At 39.9% G+C, this 25,211-nt stretch overlaps 1 protein-coding gene across 1 annotated transcript; it reads right to left on the reverse strand.

Moving 5' to 3' along the window:
* Positions 1–1,282: 1,282 nt before the first annotated feature.
* On the reverse strand, positions 1,283–2,209 carry LOC102127674 (olfactory receptor 10J4-like). The gene is given in 1 exon segment (XM_065536088.1): positions 1,283–2,209. A coding segment is annotated over 1 exon segment (927 nt).
* Positions 2,210–25,211: the final 23,002 nt, after the last annotated feature.

The following is a 25,211-nucleotide window of genomic DNA, read 5'->3' on the forward strand; positions in this document are numbered from 1 at the left end:
ATTATAATACACTATTATTGAACTTCCAGACTGATTGTAAAGTCCGAAGATATCGTGAACAGGATCCGAGATATGTGTAAATCCACAATTTGGAATGGGGTGGAGGCTCCTCCTTTTCCTAGGGGTACGGAGTAGTATAATTTAGTTATTTTAGAGGAAAAAACTGGTTAAAAACAACATCATGAGCTTACAATGCAACTACAGACTTCAGGGCTGGGCTGCATGTGTTTAAATCCTGATTCTGCCTTGAGGAATTAACTTATTTGAGGTCTCAGTTTCCTCATCCATAAAAAAGGATAATAAAATATCTATGTCATAGATTTATAGTGAAGATTAAATGAATAACATACTTAAAATAATGGCTACTATCTAGGATACATTCAATAAATGTACCAAAAGGAGATGTCACAAAGAGGGGCAAACAGCCTGAAAGTGTTAAAATAATAAAAGGAAAACAAGGGAGAAGAGCTACCTTTTAATTGTATTTTAGCTGCTCGCAGCAGTCTTCTTTCCTTTTTCCTTCCTTCCTTCCTTCTTCCTTTTAATAAATACCTAACATCTACCATGCACCAGGCACTGCTCTAAGTGCAACAGATGCAAAAAGAGTACTTGCAGTGTCTGAGTAATTGCCCCGTAGACATAGGTACCACCTTGCTTAGGTCAGGTTCCACAGAAGCAGAGCCTGAAATAAGGTCTTGGTTACAGTGATTGACTAAGGAGTGCCCTCAGAGGAAAGGGAATGAGAGAAGCAGGATGGGGAAGGGGAATCACTATGCAAGAACACGGTCTCAGCTGGAGCATAACTTCAGCCTAATCTAATGAAGGGATCTAGAATTGTGCCCTAGAGTTGGTCCCATCCTCAGACAGGAGGGGGTGGTGGCCTTTTGTACCCTTTGTGTCATTCATGAAGTCAAGTCCATCTTACATAAACTTCTATGATATGATAGTATATATTCTTCCTATTCTCCCTACTGGTTTACGATACCTTATGCCAAGAGTAACAGGAATAACATCTAACACTATAGTGCAGTGCATGGATACCCTTTATCTTATTTGATTTTCATCATGCTTAGTAAACCCATATACCTGACTTGGTAAATCTATCTATTTCTTTTTTCATTAATATTTTTCTTCCTTGTTTCAATCTATGAGAGGAATAGATTCCTAGATGCTGCCTAGATCAGCCACCTGGTGCTCTCATACTGTCTCTCATCTGATTGTTCTCCTCACTGTGACACCTCATCAAACTCTTTTTCTTTGACTGTTATTGAATGACCAGCACCTAAGAGAGAGGCTTTCTGCCCAAAGCTCTGAGCAAGGCATCCTTGACCTCTTTGTTCCTCAGGCTGTATACAACAGGGTTCAGCAGAGGAGTAATAACAGTGTATGTCACAGAGATAAGTCTGTCCTACAGGGAATTTTGGGATTTCGGTTTTAAGTAGATGAAAGAGGTACAGTCATAGTGGACAATGACCACTGTGAGGTGCGAGGCACAAGTAGCAAAAGCCTTTCTCCAGCCGTCAGCTGATGCAATCTTGAGGATGGTGGTGACAATTAGGACATAGGAGACTAAGATCAAGACCATGGGCAGAACAAGGGCACGGAGACTGATGAGCAAAGTAATAAATTCCTTGATAGTAGTGTCTGCACAGGTGAACTTCATTATGGGCCGGATATCACAAAAGAAGTGGGAGATGAGATTAGCATCACAGAAGGGAAGGCTGAACACAGAAGACACCTGAATGATAGCTGTGCTCAGGCCAATGCTCCAGGATCCACTTGCCAGTTGTATACAAGCCTTTTTGCCCATGATGACCGAATACCGTAGGGGCTTACAGATGACCACATAGTGGTCATACCCCATGACCATGAGCAGGAAGCAGTTATTGACACCAAAAGTGAGATAGAAAAAGAACTGAGTGGCATAGCCTGGGATGGAGATGGTTTATTGAGGACTGAGGAGACTGGACAGCATTTGGGGGATGATGGCCACAGTATAACAGGTCTCAGAAATAGACAGCACACTCAGGAAGAAATACATGGGTGTGTGAAATTGATGGTTAAGGCAGATAACTGTCAAGATGATAGCAATGCTGGCAAGGGTCAAAAGGTACAAGACCACAAAGAAGATGTGTCTGTGATGCCACTCAAAAATGGAGAAACCCTCAAATGTAAACTCTGTCACAGCCATGAAATTGGGCCTTGGCATTGAGGAGAATCTGAGTCTGAAAGAGATGAGGTGGGAATGTTGAACATCCAGGCTGGAAACACTGGGCTGGTCCAGGATGATCATCAGCCATATGCAGGCACAGAAATGGGGTGTAGCTCTGGGTTTCAGACGCTCTCAACATTCAGACACGGGCAAGTGCTGAAAGACCCATCAAGGTTCTCTGGGCCCTGAGACTTGGGGACAGATGTAGTATATGTATATTGACAGGAAGCAATTATGAAAACTGAGTACAGATGCCCTTCAATGTATGATGAGGCTACATCCTGATAAGCCCATCATACGTTGAAAATATCATGTTAAAAATGCATTTAATACACCTGTCTGAACATCATAGCTTGCCCTAGCTAAACTTAAATGTACTCAGAACACTTGCATTAGCCTACAACTGGGAAAATCACCTAAAATAAAGTCTATTTTATGGTGAAGTGTTGAATATCATAGGTAATTTTTGAATATTGTACTGAAAGTGAAAAACCAAATGGTTGTATAGGTACATGAAGTATAAACTCTTCCGTATGCATACCACTCTCACACTATTATAAAGTCAGAGACTGTATGTATTGGAAATCCCTAACTGGTTTAACTAGAAGTAGATGTAGACCAGAGAAAGCACTGAATACGTGTGCCCAGGCCTGAAACTCTACTCAGACTTACCTGGTTTAAATCAGCAATGGCACATTGCTTGTTGAAGGCCAGTGCAAAGGGATGTACCTAAAGAGTGAATGAGTTCAAGCCAAGAACAGATGGCTGTGTGAGGCACACTCCTGGGAAGTCAAGAGAGGACCATTCTCCTGTGTCCCAGGACTCTGGAGTTCCTCTCCTCAAAACCTGCTCCATCTGTGTTCAGAAGGGCTTCCATTTGGTAAGTCAAGGTAGAAAGCACTGCCTTCTCTCAAGGTTCAAATTCACAGTGGCCGGTGTCTGGAATAAGGAAGTGAGAGGAGACACCCCTTTTCTCCCGTGTGGATAGTCCAGTGTGCTGACCTAGAACATTCTGTGGTGTGTAGCCACTTCTCTTTTCAGTCTTGCTTTCTTCCAATAGCCCCAAATATCACGTGTTTAATACCCGAGTCTCCCCGTTCTGCGTGAAGGGTAGTTTCTGCTTCTGTTTTTTAGTCTCTAAACACAATAAAGTCTTGGAAGGTTTTTTACAGATTTAAAATACTAGTAACTATAAGACAACAGCAATAGAAACAACAAAATATTTAAGTTCATAGTAATCTCTGGCTTTAACCCCAGTGTAAATGGAGAGAAGCCTGATTTTCTTTGCTTGTTTCATTTGTCTCCATTTGCTCATCTATAAAATAGAATAATAATATCTACTTCATAGTGTTGCTATGGAGATCATATGAATTACTGTATGTAAATTGCCAAGTGCAGTTCCTGATATATAACAAGAAAATACTACATTAAATTTCTGCTTTTCTCCCTTCTTCCGTCCTTCCCTTCCCCACTCGCCATAACTCTGGGTTCTACTTGTATGCTTGGCTACCCAGGCATACACCCCCCCCCCCCACACACACCCCTTATTTTTTTTTTCCTCTCTTTCTTTTCTTCATGTTCGTGGATGGTTGTTGTTATTAATTTCTTCAATCCCTATTGGAAGGTCCGGTCTTTACTTTCCATACTCACTTCTCTTCCAACTCTAGATTTTGAAATGTGTGGGTATTGGGGGCAGGGTAGTCTGGAGTTAAATACCTCTGTGATCAAACTCAAGCCCCACTTACTCATATATGACCTTGGAAACAGTTCTCACCTCTCTAGGCCTCAATTTCTTCACTTGTAAGATAAAGACTGTGCTAATATCTATCTCAGAGACTGCTATGAAGAAGATCTGAGTGGCACAATCTGGGATGGAGATGGTTTGTTGAGGGCTGCAGAGACTGGACAGCATTTCAATGGGAATACACTGGATAAGGCATTTAGGGTTTGGAAACTTTGCCCATGATTTCTTAAGACTGATACCCAGATTATCCTTTCTGGGTGATTTTTTTTTTCACTATTTATGCTTTTTGATTCCTAAGTTTTGTGACACAGCTGTATATTCATTTTTTCCACTTGATAATTATCTCAGGAGATAAAAGAGAGTGATGAGGGTCATGAGGTTATGAGATGAGGGCCATGAGGTCACATTTAGTTACAGAACAAGAATCCCTACATTATCAAGTCCTGAAATGTGACTTACATATCACTGGGCAGGACAGAGGCTTATTCAGGATTCAGGAGAGTGAGGCTTGAAACCAGAATTTCCAGGACTCCTATTGTACTGTGGCAGACACAGCACACAGAGAATTTTCCGAAATGGAGGACTAGAAGTAAAACAGAATCTACCAGGACGTTTCAGTTAATTTATCTCCCTGATCAGTCAGATCTGGGCGTAACAAACATACAGAAAGCAGCACCAGGCTCTCCTGCACCTCTCCATTGCCCTGTCCCTTTAAGTCCGAATTGCTGGTTGCCCAAGAGGACCATTCTCCCAGGACTCTGGAATCCCTCTCCCCAAAACCACAATGACGGTCTGCAAGGCAGCAATAGCACAATCAAACACTCTGATGTCTGGGGATCTCATTATAAAAGTGGCTCATCAACAATCATACAGATAGTACTAGACAGTCTTGGTTTTTCATACAGGAATGAAGTATTTGCATCAGCATAAGGTCCTGCACTGCTCCGTGGTTGAAGAGGACCTCATGCCTTATGATCGCATTAAGGGGAGGGCCTCAGAACCAATCGTGTTTAAGGATGCAGCTTCGTGAGACAAATCACTCACACTCCAGGGTCTCTCTGTCCTAACTGCTGAAGGACCAACTCTGAGGCCTCTTCAATTTGAATGTTGTGGGAACCATGACTCATTCATTTACTGATTTCTTCAGCAAATACTCGTAGAATGTCTCTCGCATGCTAGGAACATGGAATACAGCAGAAACTGGGAACACTGTACCTGTAGTGTAAGCCAGTTTTGCCTGCTTTGCAGTACCTGGCCACCCCTGTGTGTTACCCACAAAAAGCTGAGCACCTTCTCCTTGAGGAAGATCAGAAGGAAGACCTTTACTGAAGTAATTCCTGTAGCCCCCTCTTTCTCTCTCCAGCACTTAGACGATCAACTGACCCATCCTTGCTCTTCTTTTAGAAGGTGAGCCCAAGATGGGCCTTTCTGAAGGTTGGAAGAGAATTGGATATCAAATCCCCCAGGATACCCTAAGACTTGGGCTCTTCAGTAATTCCTAGTTCTGGTGCTCAGTTTGTACCTTTCTCTTAGAGACTCAGAAAATGGAAAGGATTTCCTTTCTGAGTACCAACATACTGAGAAATAAATATTTGAAAGCAGTTTATTGTGGTGTCTTTGACGAGCCAAGTAAGCTGGAAGAGACTGACAAGCATGGAAGAGCTGCCAGGCATTCAGTTCAATTCCACATAATCTCTCTTAAGGCCCTCAGACATTTACCCAACAGAAACTGGAAATACTTGAGCTCATAAGCTATTAAGATCCAAAGTCCCACAGGCAAGAGATGAATTTACGGCATATTTATGATTGCTTGAGAATGGCCAGTGTGTAACTTCATTAGGACTGTTTGAAATCCTTTAGGGAGCAGTTAAGGAAGGCTTAAAATTGGGCAGCAAGTCTTATCAAGACCCTGAAATAATCAGTTAATCTTGGGCTTTTTTGTCAATGTCTCTTCTTTATAGTTCTCCTGGTAGCTATTTAAATATGTAGCTCTTTGAAATTAGAAATAGAATGGAATTGAAACCTATGAGAAAGAAAAGAAAACCCCAATACTGAAATTATGAACAGGAAAGTGACTGACTTTTTAAAATATAAGTTTTATTGTGTGTTTATCTGAAGAAAGATGGGTTTAGAGGAAAAAGGCTAAGAAAATCTAGGATGAATGTAGGCTTTTTTCTGTCAAAGAAGAAAAATATATTGACGATTACATCATCTGCACATTTTGACAACTTTGTCTTTTCTGTTCTGATTTTTATCTCTCTTATTTATTTCTGTTCACATTGCATTTGGTTATGGAATATAATATTCAATACTAACAGTTACAGATACTTTTTTGTCTTTTTTCAGACTTTAAACGCTTTTCATGTTTTATTAACCAGTCAACATGATGCTTGCTATAGATCTCTGGCAGATATAAGGAAGTTCCCTTCTATTCCTGATTTGTTTGCAAGTTTATCACAAATGGTCTGTCAAATTTTCAACTAGTTTCTTTTCTGCATTCATTGACATAATCATATTTTTTTTATTCTTTAAGTTGTTAGGGATGAATTACATTAATAGATTTTTAAAATATTGGCTCATTCATACATTTTAAAGGAAACCCTTGCTTGATCTTTTTATGTACTGCTGAATTCAATTTACTATTTTTTCATCTATCCATTATTGGCCGATAATTATCTTTTCCTACTTGGCTATGTTTGATTTGCAATTAGCAGCCTCTTTAAATGCTGGCAAAATCTCACACCTTTCTATCCTCCGAGCATGAGGTTGTTTTTCGTGTCTTTGTTTTTGGAAAGAGTAGGTTTTTCACTACTAGCATTTCCTTTTTTATGGGGTTTTTATTCTAGTACATTTTCTATTTCTTGTCTAATTATGGTAATATATCCTTTTCTCCAAATCTGCCCTTTTTATATACCTTTTAAAAATAAATTCGTATATAGTTGTTCAAAATACGCTTTTATAAGTATTTTGTTCCTCTGTGTCTGTCCTTGTATCCTACTTTATATTGTTTCTTGTGTCTCTTTGATTTTTGTTGATCATGGTTGTCAGGGGTTTCATTTCTAATTAATCTCTTCAGCTATCCAAACTTAAAAAATAAAATTTCTATGGTTTTAGTTTTCTTTATTTTTGCATTTAAATTCATCATAATTATTTGCTTTTACTTTCTCTAGATTTGCTACTCTTTTTGAAACTTTTTGAAACTTTTTGAATTTAAATATTCATTTATTATTTTCCAGTACATATATAAAGCAGTTCTGAGAACTGCTTTGGATGTATGTCATTAGTTTTGTAGTCTTTTTGTGAAGTCATAGTAGTATATATTTAAAAATTTTATTTTTCTTTCTTCTTTACCTCATAGTTTATTTAGATATTTATGTTAAGAGAATAAGCTTAATACAGGAGTCAAGAGCACTTGTGTCTCTCTCTGACACTCACTAACTACATAACCTTGGACATATTGCTCAATCTCTCTGTGCTTCAATTTTATTTGTATATTGAGAGGAATACTAGTACCTACCTCAAGCAATATTAAAGACTGAATGAGTAAATATTCCAAAGTGCTTAGAATAATGGCTAACATACAATAAATGCTATGTATGTGTTTATTAACTATCTATGATGTATATAGACCTTTGAAGGAGGTTAATGGAGAAGAGTTTGGCTACTTCTTTTTTGGTTGATTTCTTATTTTATTGCATTGTGGGCCATGAAAAAAATATTTACATAGTATCAATATTGAGACATCCTTTGGGATCAAAAGAGTGAACATTCTCTTTGTGAAGGTTTGAGTTTTAGATTAGGTTTGTTAATTATTGCTACAGCTCTTTTAAGTCCTACTGAACCATTGAATGTTTTGTTAGTTTCAGAAAAAAAAATGTGTTATCTCCAGCTATGATTGTGTGTTTGTCAGTTTATCCTAGTAGTTTTATCAGTTTTTGCATAGTACATTTTGAAACTAAGTTGTTAGGAGCTTATACATTCATAAATGGAATATCTTCCTGGTGAATTATTTTATCAACATCATAAGTTCCTTAGTTGTTTGCACTTTAAATTATATTTTGTTTGTTTGAGCAATATTATATCAATTTTCTTTTTGTTTTCATTTGCTTGAATACCATTTTCAGCCTCTTTATTTTCCAACTTTTTGTCATTTTAATATACATTTAAAAAAATTAAAGTGGCAGGTTATAAAAATTCAGTCTGAGAGCCTCTGTGTTTCCATGAATTAGTTTAATCCATTCACATTTATTGTAATTAAATAAATTTTTTAATATTACTTACATCATGTTTTATATTTTTTTACTTACTATGTTTTCCTAATTTCTACTTGTTTCTTAGCCAGCCTTTTGGTTAATTGTTTTTAAAAATTTGTTTCCATTGTTCACTATGCACACTATGCAGTTAGATATCCACCATTTCTATTTCTCCAGCAGTCATCCTTAATTTTTAGAGTTTAATTTTATTTTTGCTAAATAATCCAAATATAGAATTTAAGATGTGAAATAGCACTACATTATTTTAAAAGTTAGTTATTATCCACACATAATTCTTGATTTTTGGTGGTAGCCACTTTCAGTTCTTTTACCTGTTTCTTATGTTATGCATCTTTATGTTTCTGCTATATTGTATAAAATATGCACATAATGATATTTCTTGATGTCTAAATGTTAGGCATTATCTCTTGACTTCCTAGCTCATTTACAACACCATCTCTGTGCACATGAACACAAATACACCCACATAATTGTCCTGTCATCTTTTCAGTAAAAATTAAATCTATTTTCAGTACATACGTTATTATGATATGAACATATTTTTCACAACTGAACTGTGCAGCTTACTATAAGTGCATATCTCTTCCTTTACAATTATTTTCTTGCTAATTTTTTGTAACTGAACTCTGTTATTAAGTTTTCAAGTATCTTGAATGAATCCTCAAACTCTCCATCAGAACTATAAAGCCTTTCCTCTATAGATACAGTTAGATACAGTCAAATACATGAGATAAATAAATACAGGTCATATTTATTTATTTTTTTATTTAGGATTCTAGTTATTTTATTTTTTTTCTTTTTGGCCTAATACCACCCTTCTGAAGTTCTTTACTCTCCTGCAATCTGGATCTGATTGTTCTCTAGGACTGCTACAGGATTATAGTGCTGGAGATTTTCCTCACCAACATGCTAGAATTTTCTTGTCCCTCCCCAATGTTAGTTTTCCTGCTTTCTAGATCCCTCATTTTGATGGAGAACTCTTCAATAACTATCTGAGAACAAGAAAATGGGATGTAAATTTTTTGAAATGTCCACTTCTCTAAATATATGTTTATTGTATCCACATATGTTGTATGTTGTTGGATGTATTAATCTCTTTTAGAAATATTTTTATATCACAGTTTTGAAGGCATTATTTCATTGTTTACCAGCTTCTAGTGTAATTATTGAAAAGTTTAATTCCATTTGAAATCTCAGTCTTCTAATACGATGTATTTTTCTCCCTTTCTTTGTCTGGAAACTCTTAGCATTTTTCTTTATCCCTAGAATTTTGATGTAACATGATGGTACTCTTCAGTGTGTGTTCCTTTCTTATTTTCTTTCTTGCTCTGTTAGTTACTCAATCTGGAAATTTATATTCTTCAGTATTTTGAAATACTGTTTTCCTTGATGTTTTTCTTCCTCTATTTTCTTGTTTGGAACTCATATTTGTTGGACATTGTACCTCTTCTACCAATCTTCACATTATTTTGTCTCTTATTTCCTTTTTTCTCTTTCTATTATATTTTCCAGAATGCTTCCTCAAAATTATCTTCCAATTTGTTAATTTATTATTGAAAGAAATGGTCTTATTTTCCAAAGTTTTCTTTTTGTAAAAGGCTGTTTTTATTTCATGGACACACTCAGTTCTTTCATCTCATTGAGGATATCAAACACGTGTGCATACACATCATATATATATACATACACATACATGTATTTCAATATACATATATGTATACTTATATATTTATTTATTTATTTGTTCTATTTTTTATTATACTTTAAGTTCTAAGGTACATGTGCACAACGTGCAGGTTTGTTATGTATGTATACATGTGCCATGTTGATGTGCTGCACCCATTAACTCGTCATTTACATTAGGTATATCTCCTAATGCTATCCTTGCCCCCCCTACTCCCCCTCCACCCACAACAGGCCCCAGTGTATGATGTTCCCCTTCCTGTGTCCAAGTGTTCCCATTGTTCAAGTCTCACCTATAAGTGAGAACATGCAGTGTTTTGGGCTGGAGTGCAGTGGCCGGATCTCAGCTCACTGCAAGCTCCGCCTCCCGGGTTTACGCCATTCTCCTGCCTCAGCCTCCCGAGTAGCTGGGACTACAGGCGCCCGCCACGTCGCCCGGCTAGCTTTTTGTATTTTTTAGTAGAGACGGGGTTTCACCCTGTTAGCCAGGATGGTCTCGATCTCCTGACCTAGTGATCCGCCCGTCTCGGCCTCCCAAAGTGCTGGGATTACAGGCTTGAGCCACCGCGCCCGGCCACATGCAGTGTTTGGTTTTCTGTTTTGCAATAGTTTGCTGAGAATGATGGATTCCAGCTGCATCCATGTCCCTAGAAGGGACACGAACTCATCCTTTTTTATGGCTGCATAGTATTCCATGGTGTATATGTGCCATATTTTCTTAATCCAGTCTGTCACTGATGGACATTTGGGTTGATTCCAAGTCTTTGCTATTGTGAATAGTGCCGCAATAAACATACGTGTGCATGTGTCTTTATAGCAGCATGATTTATAATCCTATGGATATATACCCAGTAGTGGGATGGCTGAGTCAAATGGTATTTCTAGCTCTAGATCCTTGAGGAATCGCCACACTGTCTTCCACAATAGTTGAACTAGTTTGCAGTCCCAACAACAGTGTAAAAGTGTTCCTATTTCTCCACATCCTCTCCAGCACCTGTTGTTTCCTGACTTTTTAATGATCGCCATTCTAACTGGTGTGAGATGGTATCTCATTGTGATTTTGATTTGCATTTGTCTGACAGTGAGTGATGATGAGCATTTTTTCATGTCTCTGTTGGCTACATAAATGTCAACTTTTGAGAAGTGTCTGTTCATATCCTTTGCCCACTTTTTGATGGGGTTGTTCTTTCTTGTAGATTTGAGTTCTTTGTAGGTTCTGGATATTAGCCCTTTGTCAGATAAGTAGATTGCAAAATTTTTCTCCCATTCTGTAGGTTGCTTCTTCACTCTGATGGTAGTTTCTTTTGCTGTGCAGAAGCTCTTTAGTTTAATTAGATCCCATTTGTCAATTTTGGCTTTTGTTGTCATGGTTTTTGGTGTTTTAGACATGAAGTCCTTGCCCATACCTAAGTCCTGAATAGTATTGCCTAGGTTTTCTTCTAGGGTTTATACGGTTTTAGGTCTAACATTTAAGTCTCTAATCCATCTTGAATTAATTTTTGTATAAGGCGTAAGGAAGGGATCCAGTTCAAGCCTTCTACTTACGGCTAGCCAGTTTTCCCAGCACCATTTATTAAACAGGGAATCCTTTCCCCATTTCTTGTTTCTGTCAGGTTTGTCAAAGATTAGATGGCTGTAGATGTGTTTTTTGAAGGCTCTATTCTGTTCCATTTGTCTGTATCTCTGTTTTGGTACCAGTACCATGCTGTTGTGGTTACTGTAGACTTACAGTATAGTTTGAAGTCAGGTAGCGTGATGCTTCCAGCTTTGTTCTTTTGGCTTAGGACCGTCTTGGCAACATGGGCTCCTTTTTGGTTCCATATGAACGTTAAAGTAGTTTTTTCCAATTCTGTGAAGAAAATCATTGGTAGCTTAATGGGGATGGAATTGAACCTATAAATTACCTTGGGTAGTATGGCCATTTTCATGATATTGATTCTTTCTATTCATGAGCATGGAATGTTCTTCCATTTGTTTGTGTCCTCTTTTATTTCATTGAGCAGTGGTTTGTAGTTCTCCTTGAAGAGGTCCTTCACATCCCTGTAAGGTGGATTCACAGGTATTTTATCCTATTTGAAGCAATTGTGAATGGGAGTTCACTCATGATTTGGCTCTCCATTTGTCTGTTATTGGTGTATAAGAATACTGGTGGTTTTTGCACACTAATTGTGTATCCCGAGACTTTGCTGAAGTTGCTTATCAGCTTAAGGAGATTTTGGGCTGAGACGATGGGGTTTTCTAAATATACAATCATGTCATCAGCAAACAGGGACAATTTGACTTCCTCTTTTTCTAATTGAATATGCTTTATTTCTTTCTCTTGCCTGATTGCTCTGGCAAGACCTTCCAACACTATGTTGAATAGGAGTGGTGAGAGAGGGCATCCCTGTCTTGTGCCAGTTTTCAAGGGGAGTGCTTCCAGTTTTTGTCCATTCAGTATGATATTGGCTGTGGGTTTGTCATAAATAGCTCTTATTATTTTGAGATATGTTCCATCAATACCGAATTTATTGAGAGTTTTTAACATGAAGGGCTGTTGAATTTTATCAAAGGCATTTTCTGAATCTATTGAGATAATAGACGTGGTTTTTGTCTTTGGTTCTGTTTATATGCTGGATTACATTAATTGATTTGTGTATCTTGAACCAGCCTTGCATCCCAGGGATGAAGTCCACTTGATCATGGTGGATAAGCTTTTTGATGTGCTGCTGGATTCAGTTTGCCATTATTTTATTGAGGATTTTTGCATCGATATTCATCAGGGATACTTGTCTAAAATTCTCTTTTTTTTGTTGTGTCTCTGCCAAGCTTTGCTATCAGGATGATGTTGGCCTCATAAAATGAGTTAGGGAGGATTCCTTCTTTTTTTATTGATTGGAATAATTTCAGAAGGAATAGTACCAGCTCCTCCTTGTACCTCTGGTAGAATTCGGCTGTGAATCCATCTGGTCCTGGACTTTTTTTGGTTGGTAGACTATTAATTATTGCCTCAATTTCAGAGCCTGCTATTGGTCTATTCAGGGATTCAACTTTTTCCTGGTTTAGTCTTGGGAGAGTGTAAGTGTCCAGGAATTTGTCCATTTCTTCTAGGTTTTCTAGTTTATTTGTGTAGTGGTGTTCATAGTATTCTCTGATGGTAGTTTGTATTTCTGTGGGGTCGGTGGTGATAACCCCTTTATCATTTTTTATTGCATCTATTTGATTCTTCTCTCTGTTCTTCTTTATTAGTCTTGCTAGCAGTCTATCAATTTTGTTGATCTTTTCAGAAAACCAACTCCTGGATTCATTGATTTTTTGGAGGGATTTTTGTGTCTCTTTCTCCTTCAGTTCTGCTCTGAACTTAGTTATTTCTCGCCTTCTGCCAGCCTTTGAATGTGTTTGCTCTTGCTTCTCTAGTTCTTTTAATTGTGATGTTAGGATGTCAATTTCAGATCTTTCCTGCATTCTCTTGTGGGCATTTAGTGCTATAAATTTCCCTCTACACACTGCTTTAAAAGTGTCCCAGAGATTGTGGTGTGTTGTATCTTTGTTCTCATTGGTTTCAAAGAACATCCTTATTTCTGCCTTCTTTTCATTATGTACCCGATAGTCATTCAGGAGCAGGTTGTTCAGTTTTCATGTAGTTGAGCGGTTTTGATTGAGTTTCTTAATCCTGAGTTCTAGTTTGATTGCACTGTGGTCTGAGAGACAGTTTGTTATCATTTCTGTTCTTTTACATTTGCTGAGCAGTGCTTTATTTCCAATTATGTGGTCAATTTTGGAATAAGTGCAATGTGGTGCTGAGAAGAATGTATATTCTGTTGATTTCGGGTAGAGAGTTCTGTAGATGTCTATTAGGTCCACTTGGTGCAGAGTTGAGTTCAATTCCTGGATATCCTTGTTAACTTTCTGTCTCGTTGATCTGTCTAATGTTGACAGTGGGGTGTTAAAGTCTCCCATTATTATTGTGTGGGGGTCTAAGTCTCTTTGTAAGTCTCTAAGGACTTACTTTATGAATCTAGGTGCTCCTGTATTGGATGCATATGTATTTATGTTAATTAGGTCTTCTTGTTGAATTGATCTCTTTACCATTATGTAATGGCCTTCTTTGCCTCTTTTGATCTTTGTTGGTTTAAAGTCTGTTTTATTAGAGACTAGGATTGCAACCCCTGCCTTTTTTGTTTTCCATTTGCTTGGTAGATCTTCCTCCATCTCTTTATTTTAAGCCTATGTGTGTCTCTGCACATGAGATGGGTCTCCTGAATACAGAAAACTGATGGGTCTTTCCTCTTTATACAACTTGTCAGTCTGTATCTTTTAATTGGAGCATTTATCCCATTTACTTTTAAGGTAAATATTTTTATGAGTGAATTTGAGCCTGTCATTATGATGTTAGCTAGTTATTTTGCTCATTAGTTGATGCAGTTTCTTTCTAGCATCGATGGTCTTTATATTTTGGCATGTTTTTGCAGTGGCTGGTACCAGTTGTTCCTTTCCATGTTTAGTGCTTCCTTCAGGAGCTCTTGTGGGGCAGGCCTGGTGGTGACAAAATCTCTCAGCATTTGCTTGTCTTGTAAAGGATTTTATTTCTCCTTCACTTATGAAACTTAGTTTGACTGGATATGAAATTCTGGGTTGAAAATTATTTTCTTTAAGAATGTTGAATTTTGGCTCCCACTCTCTTCTGGCTTATAGTTTTTCTGCTGAGAGACCTGCTGTTAGTCTGATAGGCTTCCCTTTGTGGGTAACCCGACCTTTCTCTCTGGCTGCCCTTAAGATTTTTTCCTTCATTTCAACTTTGGTGAATCTGACAGTTATGTGTCTTGGCGTTGCTCTTCTCGAGGAGTATCTTTGCGGCATTCTCTGTATTTCCTGAATTTGAATGTTGGCCTGCCTTGCTAGGTTGGGGAAGTTCTCCTGGATGATATCCTGCAGAGTGTTTTCCAACTTGGTTCCATTCTCCCTGTCACTTTCAGGTGCAGCAATTAGATGTAGATTTGCTCTTTCATAGAGTCCCATATTTCTTAGAGGCTTTGTTCATTTCTTTTTACTCTTTTTTGTCTTAGCTTCTCTTCTCACTTCATTTCATTCATTTGATCTTCAATCACTGATACCTTTTCTTCCACTTCATCGAGTTGGTTACTGAAGCTTGTGCATTTCTCATGTAGTTCTCATGTCATGGTTTTCACCTCTATCAGTTTGTTTATGGAATTCTCTGCATTGGTTATTCTAGCAATCTATTCTTCCAATCTTTTTTCAACGTTTTTAGTTTCTTTGCACTGGATTTGTAATTCCTCCTTTAGCTTGGAGATGTTTGATTGTCTGAAGTCTTCTTCTCTCAACTCGTCAAAGTCATTCTCCATCCAGCTTTGTTCCATTGCTGGCGTGGAGCTGTGTTCCTTTGGAGGGGGAGAGGCATTCTGATTTTTAGAATTTCCTGCTTTTCTGTACTGCTTTTTCCCCATCTTTGTGGTTTTATCTACCTTTGATCTTTGATGATGGTGACGTACAGTTGGGGGTTTTGGTGTGGATATCCTTTCTGTTTGTTATTTTTCCTTCTAACAGTCAGGACCCTCAGCTGCAGGTCTGTTGGAGTTTGCTCAAGGTCCACTCCAGACCCTGTTTGCCTGGCTATCAGCAGTGGAAGCTGCAGAAGAGTGAATATTGCTGAACAGCAAATGTTGCTGTCTGATCGTTCCTCTGGAAGCTTCGTCTCAGAAGTGTACCCTGCCGTGTGAGGTGTGAGGTGTCAGTCTGCCCCTAGTGGGGGATGTCTCCCAGTTAGGATACTCGTAGGTCAGGGACCCACTTGAGCAGACATTCTGTCCATTCTCAGATCTCAAACTCCATGCTGGGAAAACCACTACTCTTCAAAGCTGTCAGACAGGGACATTTACATCTGCAGAGGTTTCTACTGCCTTTTTGCTATGCTCTGTTCCCAGAGGTGGAGTCTACAGAGGCAGGCAGGCCTCCTTGAGCTTCGGTGGGATTCACAAGTTCAAGTCTCCCAGCTGTTTTGTTTACCTACTTAAGCCTCAGCAATGGCGGGTGCCCCTCCCCCAGCCTTTCTGCCACCTTGCAGTTAGATCTCAGACTGCTGTGCTAGCAATGAGGGGGGCTCCATGGGCATGGGACCCTCCGAGCCAGGCATGGGATATAATCTCCTGGTGTGCCAGTTTGCTGAGACAGTATTAGGGTGGGAGTGACCTGATTTTCCAGGTGTTGTGTGTCACTGTTTCCCTTGGCTAGGAAAGGGAACTCCCTTCCCCCTTGCACTTACCGGGTAAGGCAATGTCTCACCCTACTTCAGCTCTAGCTCACTGGGCTGCACCTACTGTCCTTCCCCCACTGTCCAACATGCCCCAGTGCGGAGAACCCAGTACTTCAGTTGGAAATGCAGAAATCACCCGTCTTCTGTGTCGCTCACACTGGGAGCTGGAGGCTGCAGCAGTTCCTATTTGGCCATCTTGGCGCAGATCCCCTACTTATATATTTATATTATATATTTACATATCTATATATAATATATACTTAATTTAAATATATAAGTGTATTCACATACATGTATACACACATATATGCACATATACATATATGTGTATTTACATATATTTAAATCATATGTATGTACACATACGTATATGTGTATATTCACACATATGTAAATATTAAATTATTTCCTCTTTAATGCATTATCTCTCTTTTTTCTAAAATTATTATTATACTTTAAGTTCTAGGGTACATGTGCATAACATGCAGGTTTGTTACATATGTATACTTGTGCCATGTTGCTGTGCTGCACCCATCAACTCATCAGCACCCATCAACTCGTCATTTACATCAGGTATAACTCCCAATGCAACCCCTCCCACCTCCCCATGATAGGCCCCGGTGTGTGATGTTCCCCTTCCCGAGTCCAAGTGATCTCATTGTTCAGTTCCCACCTATGAGTGAGAACATGCGGTGTTTGGTTTTCTGTTCTTGTGATAGTTTGCTGAGAATGATGGTTTCCAGCTGCATCCATGTCCCTACAAAGGACACAAACTCATCCTTTTTTATGGCTGCATAGTATTCCATGGTGTATATGTGCCACATTTTCTTAATCCAGTCTGTCACTGATGGACATTTGGGTTGATTCCAAGTCTTTGCTATTGTGAATAGTGCCGCAATAAAATACGTGTGCATGTGTCTTTATATCAGCATGATTTATCATCCTTTGGGTATATCCCCAGTAATGGGATGGCTGGGTCATATGGTACATCTAGTTCTAGATCTTTGAGGAATCACCATACTGTTTTCCATAATGGTTGAACTAGTTTACAATCCCACCAACAGTATAAAAGTGTTCCTATTTCTCCCCATCCTCTCCAGCACCTGTTGTTTCCTGACTTTTTAATGATCGCCATTCTAACTGGTGTGAGATGGTATCTCATTGTGGTTTTGATTTGCATTTTTCTGATGACCAGTGATGATGAGCATTTTTTCATGTGTCTGTTGGCTGTATGAATGTCTTCTTTTGAGAACTGTCTGTTCATACCCTTTGCCCACTTTTTGATGGGGTTGTTTGTTTTTTTCTTGTAAATTTGTTTGAATTCTTTGTAGGTTCTGGATATTAGCCCTTTGTCAGATGAGTAGATTGCAAAAATTTTCTCCCATTCTGTAGGTTGCTTGTTCACTCTGATGGTAGTTTCTTTTGCTGTGCAGAAGCTCTTTAGTTTAATGAGATCCCATTTGTCAATTTTGGCTTTTGCTGCCATTGCTTTTGGTGTTTTAGACATGAAGTCTTTGCCCATGCCTATGTCCTGAATGGTACTACCTAGGTTTTCCTCTAGGGTTTTTATGGTATTAGGTCTAACATTTAAGTCTCTAATCCATCTTGAATTAATTTTCATATAAGGAGTAAGGAAAGGATCCAGTTTTAGCTTTCTACTTATGGCTAGCCAATTTTCCCAGCACCATTTATTAAATAGGGAATCCTTTCCCTATTTCTTGTTTTTCTGAGGTTTGTTAAAGATCAGATGGCTGTAAATGGGTGGTATTATTTCTGAGGACTCTGCTCTGTTCCATTGGTCTATATCTCTGTTTTGGTACCAGTACCATGCTGTTATGGTTACTGTAGCCTTGTAGTATAGTTTGAAGTCAGGTAGCGTGATGCCTCCAGCTTTGTTCTTTTGACTTAGGATTGTCTTGGAGATGCGGGCTCCTTTTTGGTTCCATATGAACTTTAAAGCAGTTTTTTCCAATTCTGTGAAGAAACTCATTGGTAGCTTGATGGGGATGGCATTGAATCTATAAATTACCTTGGGCAGTATGGCCATTTTCATGATATTGATTCTTCCTATCCATGAGCATGGTATGTTCTTCCATTTGTTTGTGTCCTCTTTTATTTCACTGAGCAGTGGTTTGTAGTTCTCCTTGAAGAGGTCCTTTACATCCCTTGTAAGTTGGATTCCTAGGTATTTCATTCTCTTTGAAGCAATTGTGAATGAAAGTTCATTCATGATTTGGCTCTCTGTTTGTCTGTTAGTGGTGTATAAAAATGCTTGTGATTTTTACACATTAATTTTGTATCCTGAGACTTTGCTGAAGTTGCTTATCAGCTTAAGGAGATTTTGGGCTGAGACAATGGGATTTTCTAAATATACAATCATGTCATCTGCAAACAGGGACAATTTGACTTCTTCTTTTCCTAACTGAATACCCTTGATTTCTTTCTCTTGCCTGATTGCCCTAGCCAGAACTTCCAACACTATGTTGAATAAGAGTGGTGAGAGAGGGCATCCCTGTCTTGTGCCAGTTTTCAAAGGGAATTTTTCCAGTTTTTGCCCATTCAGTATGATATTGGCTGTGGGTTTGTCATAAATAGCTCTTATTATTTTGAGAGACGTTCCATCAATACCGAATTTCTTGAGCGTTTTTAGCATGAAGGGCTGTTGAATTTTGTCAAAAGCCTTTTTTACATCTATTGAGATAATCATGTGGTTCTTTACTTTGGTTCTGTTTATATGCTGGATTATGTTTATTGATTTGCGAATGTTGAACCAGCCTTGCATCCCAGGGATGAAGCCCACTTGATCATGGTGGATAAGCTTTTTGATGTGCTGCTGAATCCCGTTTGCCAGTATTTTATTGAGGATTTTCGCATCGATGTTCATCAGGGATATTGGTCTAAAATTCTCTTTTTTTGTTGTGTCTCTGCCAGGCTTTGGTATCAGGATGATGTTGGCCTCATAAAATGAGTTAGGGAGGATTCCCTCTTTTTCTATTGATTGGAATAGTTTCAGAAGGAATGGTACCAGCTCCTCCTTGTACTTCTGGTAGAATTCAGCTGTGAATCCATCTGGTCCTGAACTTTTTTTGGTTGGTAGACTATTAATTATTGCCTCAATTTCAGAGCCTGCTATTGGTCTATTCAGGGATTCAATTTCTTCCTGGTTTAGTCTTGGAAGAGTGTATGTGTCCAGGAAATTATCCATTTTTCTAGATTTTCCAGTTTATTTGCATAGAGGTGTTTATAGTATTCTCTGATGGTAGTTTGTATTTCTGTGGGGTCAGTGGTGATATCCCCTTTATCATTTTTTATTGCGTCGATTTGATTCTTCTCTCTTTTCTTCTTTATTAGTCTTACTAGCAGTCTATCAATCTTGTTGATCTTTTCAAAAAACCAACTCCTGGATTCATTGATTTTTTGGAGGGTTTTTTGTATCTCTATCTCCTCCGGTTCTGCTCTGATCTTAGTTATTTCTTGCCTTCTGCTAGCTTTTGAATGTGTTTGCTCTTGCTTCTCTAGTTCTCTTAATTGTGATGTTAGAGTGTCAATTTTAGATCTTTCCTGCTTTCCCTTTTGTGCATTTAGTGCTATAAATTTCCCTCTACACACTGCTTTAAATGTGTCCCAGAGATTCTGGTATGTTGTATCTTTGTTCTCATTGGTTTCAAAGAACATCTTTATTTCTGCTTTCATTTCGTTATGTACCCAGTAGTCATTCAGGCGCAGGTTGTTCAGTTTCCATGTAGTTGAGCGGTTTTGATTGAGTTTCTTAGTCCTGACTTCTAGTGTGATTGCACTGTGGTCTGAGAGACAATTTGTTACACTTTCTGTTCTTGTACATTTGCTGGGGAGGGCTTTACTTCCAATTATGTGGTCAATTTTGGAATAAGTGCGATGTGGTGCTGAGAAGAATGTATATTCTGTTGATTTGGGATGGAGAGTTCTATAGATGTCTATTAAGTGTGCTTGCTGCAGAGATGAGTTCAATTCCTGTATATCCTTGTTAACTTTCTGTCTCGTTGATCTGTCTAATGTTGACAGTGGGGTGTTGAAGTCTCCCATTATTATTGTATGGGAGTCTAAGTCTCTTTGTAAGTCTCTAAGGACTTGCTTTATGAATCTGGGTGCTCCTGTATTGGGTGCATATATATTTAGGATAGTTAGTTCTTCCTGTTGAATTGATCCTTTTAGCATTATGTAATGGCCTTCTTTGTCTCTTTTGATCTTTGATGGTTTAAAGTCTGTTTTATCAGAGACTAGTATTGCAACCCCTGCTTTTTTTTGTTCTCCATTTGCTTGGTAAGTCTTCCTCCATCCCTTTATTTTGAGCCTATGTATGTCTCTGCATGTGAGATGGGTCTCCTGAATACAGCAGGCTGATGGGTCTTGACTCTTTATCCAGTTTGCCAGTCTGTGTCTTTTAATTGGAGCATTTAGTCCATTTACATTTAAGGTTAAGATTGTTATGTGTGAACTTGATCCTGCCATTATGATATTATTTTGCTCGTTAGTTGATGCAGTTTCTTCCTAGCCTCAATGGTCTTTACATTTTGGCATGTTTTTGCAATGGCTGGTACTGGTTTTTCCTTTCCATGTTTAGTGCTTCCTTCAGGGTCTCTTGTAAGGCAGGCCTGGTGGTGACAAAATCTCTAAGCATTTGCTTATCTGTAATGGATTTTATTTCTCCTTCACTTATGAAACTTAGTTTGGCTGGATATGAAATTCTGGGTTGAAAATTCTTTTCTTTATGAATGTTGAATATTGGCCCCCACTCTCTTCTGGCTTGGAGAGTTTCTGCCGAGAGATCTGCTGTTAGTCTGATGGGCTTCCCTTTGTGGGTAACCCGACCTTTCTCTCTGGCTGCCCTTAAGATTTTTTCTTTCATTTCAACTTTGGTGAATCTGACAATTATGTGTCTTGGAGTTGCTCTTCTTGAGGAGTATCTTTGTGGCGTTCTCTGTATTTCCTGGATTTGAATGTTGGCCTGCCCTACTAGGTTGGGGAAGTTCTCCTGGATGATATCCTGAAGAGTGTTTTCCAACTTGGTTCCATTTTCCCCCTCCCTTTCAGGCACCCCAATCAGATGTAGATTTTGTCTTTTTACATAATCCCATACTTCTTGCAGGCTTTGTTCATTTCTTTTTCTTCTTTTTTCTTTTGGTTTCTCTTCTCACTTCATTTCATTCATTTGATTCTCAATCACTGATACTCTTTCTTCCAGTTGATCGAATCCGTTACTGAAGCTTGTGCATTTGTCACGTATTTCTCTTGTCATGGTTTTCATCTCTTTCATTTCGTTTATGACCTTCTCTGCATTAATTACTCTATCCATCAATTCTTCCACTTTTTTTTCAAGATTTTTAGTTTCTTTGCACTGGGTACATAATTCTTCCTTTAGCTCTGAGAAGTTTGATGGACTGAAGCCTTCTTCTCTCATCTCGTCAAAGTCATTCTCCGTCAAGCTTTGATCCGTTGCTGGCAATGAGCCGCGCTCCTTTGCCGGGGGAGACGTGCTCTTATTTTTTGAATTTCCAGCTTTTCTGCCCTGCTTTTTCCCCATCTTTGTGGTTTTATCTGCCTCTAGTCTTTGATGATGGTGATGTACTGATGGGTTTTTGGTGTATGTGTCCTTCCTGTTTGTTAGTTTTCCTTCTAACAGTCAGGACCCTCAGCTGTAGGTCTGTTGGAGATTGCTTGAGGTCCACTCCAGACCCTGTTTGCCTGGGTGTCAGCAGCAGAGGCTGCAGAAGATTGAATATTGCTGAACAGCGAGTGTACCTGTCTGATTCTTGCTTTGGAGGCTTCCTCTCAGGGGTGTACTCCAGCCTGTGAGGTGTGGGGTGTCAGACCGCCCCTAGCCTAACTGGGGGATGTCTCCCAGTTAGGCTACTCAGGGGTCAGGGACCCACTTGAGCAGGTAGTCTGTCCCTTCTCCGATCTCAACCTCTGTATTGGGAGATCCACTGCTCTCTTCAAAGCTGTCAGACAGAGTTGTTTGCATCTGCAGTGGTTTCTGCTGCTTTTGTTGTTGTTTACTGTGCCCTGTCCTCAGAGGTGGAGTCTACAGAGACAGGCAGGTTTCCTTGAGCTGCTGTGAGCTTCACCCAGTTTGAGCTTCTCAGTGGCTTTGTTTACCTACTTAAGCCTCAGCAATGGCAGGCGCCCCTCCCCCAGCCTCGCTGCTGCCTTGCGGCGAGATCGCAGACTGCTGTGCTAGCAATGAGGGAGGCTCCGTGGGCGTGGGACCCTCCCGGCCAGGTGTGGGATATAATCTCCTGTTGTGCCTGTTTGCTTAAAGTGCAGTATTGGGGTGGGAGTTACCCAATTTTCCAGTTGTTGTGTGTCTCAGTTCCCCTGGCTAGGAAAAGGGATTCCCTTTCCCCTTGCGCTTCCCAGGTGAGGCGATGCCTTGCCCTGCTTCAGCTCTCGCTGGTCGGGCTGCAGCAGCTGACCAGCACCGATTGTCCGGCACTCCCTAGTGAGATTAATCCAGTACCTCAGTTGAAAATGCAGAAATCACCAGTCTTCTGTGTCGCTCACGCTGGGAGTTGGAGACTGGAGCTGTTCCTATTTGGCCATCTTGCTCCGCCTCCCCATCTCTCTCTTTTTTAATTTTTTTATTTTTTCTGTTTGCTTGTTCCAATGTGGCTTTTTTTTTTTTTTTTTTTTTTTTTTTTGAGATGGAGTCTTGCTCTGTTACTCATGCTAGAGTGCAGTGGCATGATCTCTGCTAACTGCAACCTCTGTCTCCCAGGTTCAAGCAAGTCTCCTGCCTCAGCCTCCTGAGTAGCTGGGATTACTGGCACCTGCCACCTCGCCTGGCTAATTTTTTGTATTTTTATTAGAGATGGGGTTTTACCATCTTGTCTAGGCTGCTCTCGAACTCCCAACATAGTGATCCACCTGCCTCAGCCTCCCAAAGTACTCGGATTACAGTTGTAGTGTGGCTTTTAATGTTAGAAACCACCTTGGCTGTCCATTCATAACTAATTTTTAAAAAAGCTGTAATGAGTCAATTGAAATTTCTAGGCGTGTTTCTGTGTATTGACAGCAATACAATGGCAAGTAGTTTTCACGGGAAAGCACCCAGATGTCAGTATCTATAAGTTTATTCTCTCAGAATTCTTCATTTCCCCAGGAAGAATTCCTTTAGTGTTCTTTCTGGTGGTTGTAAATCTTGATTGCCAGAATTGTGGGAGTCAAAGGAGGAAAAGGAGACTGGAGGAAAGTCTCTCTTAATGGTTTATATAATTTTCTTAATCTCCTCATTGTCTACATTGCACTTCCTCTCCAACTTTCAGACCCTTCTGGAAAATGTAAATCTGCAGTATTTTACTTGAATATGGGAGGTACAGTGAGTTATACTAGAAATGTGTAACCCTGGGCTTAGGGAGACTAAATCTACTATAATATGCAGTATGCCTGCCTGCTCTTTGCTCCAGAGGGAGATACTGTATCTGTGTTCCAAGGCTGTTCCTATACAAATATCTTTGAAATCATATGGATCAACGGATCATCAGTGCCTGTCTTCACAATATGTACAGAAATGTGAGAGGCCCACAGAGAACTGTCACAGTCAATTCAAGCGTGTAAACCAAAAGCTAAACCAGAAAGAAGATATATTGTGTGTGGCAGTGGGTGGGGTAAATATTGGCCTCTATAATAAAGTGTAAAAACATTGGCATCACCTGTAGGAGAAAAGCAGCATGGCTTTTATAAGGGAGATATGTTCTTTAAGAGGCTATATGAACCATCTGTTGTATAAAGAAAAAAAGAAGGTATTTTTGGTTTCAAAAAATTGGAAAGGATTGAAATAGAAGAGGGGCTTCAAGATGGCTGACTAAATGCATCTGGTATTCACCTCTTCCACGGAGAGGAACCAAATTAGTGAGCATATAATTACTTTGAATAGCTCATTTGAGAACACTTGAATTCAACAGAGCAGTTATGGGAAGCACCAGAAGCACGGAAGGAGAGGGAAGCAATGTAGCCTGTTCAGCTGGGATATGCTGGCAGCCTGAAGAGGTTCCCTAATATAGGGAAAGGGTAAGCGAGAAGCCCCCCAGTGGTCCTCATTTCCACCCAAGACTCCTACAATTCTAGCCACAGGAAAGGACCTCAACCCTAGTAAGGTTCAAAACTTGCATAGGGAATGCCTGGGGACTACTCAAAGGCACTGCTCCAGAGAGAGCTCATGCTGGGTCCCACAACCCCTGGAGTCCTGTGTAGCTGCAACACAGCATCATTTTGAGAGCCCAGCCTCCACCAGTCTCTGTTCTGCCCTGGGGCTTAACAGCCTCTGCATCTCCACATCCCTGAAGCCCCACTGACATTCTGTACGTACAGCTGCTACTCCTGGGATCAAGGTGGGAACTATGGGCAGAGACCCCTGCATCTCACCTGCAGACGGATGGCTGCACATTTTTAAGTGCCCCAAGGAAAAATTCCACAGCTCACACCTGCCTCCATTGCGATCTGGTGCAGGGTTGAGGCACAAGCAACATGCACATTCCCCAGCAACATGCCTAAGTCTACTTCCACTGAAAGCAACTCCACCCTCCTCAATAGCAGGGCCACAGTGCAGCCACTGCTGCCCCAACTAAACATTCTACTGGGGGCCTAGGGATCACACTGTGTCTCCCTACAAAAGCCAATACCTGGATGCACCACTGGGGAGAGTGCCCAGCCCAGCTCCACACACTCCAGTACTCAGCACCCTGTTTGAGGCCTGGAAATCACCCAGCCCAGGCACCCAGTGTTTGGTGCCTGAGCACACTACTTTTGGGATCTGAAGTCAAGCCCACTCAACCTGCAACTACAACAGATAGCATCACCTGGATATGCCACCTGCAGGCCTGTACAGCTCATTGCAGCAACTGCCAACACCAATGTGAACTCCTTGGGCCCAAGAGGGTTGTCCTGCCACTGTTACTGTCATTGCCCAGGTCATTCCTGATGCCCAGGTGCTTAAGAACCTGCCCACCCTCCCTGCCACTGCTGGTACCCAAGCAAGTCACCTGGAGGCCCAATAATCAGCCTGCTTGCACC

The sequence above is a fragment of the Macaca fascicularis genome, chromosome 1, assembly GCF_037993035.2.
Source record: "Macaca fascicularis isolate 582-1 chromosome 1, T2T-MFA8v1.1".
NCBI lineage: Eukaryota > Metazoa > Chordata > Mammalia > Primates > Cercopithecidae > Macaca > Macaca fascicularis.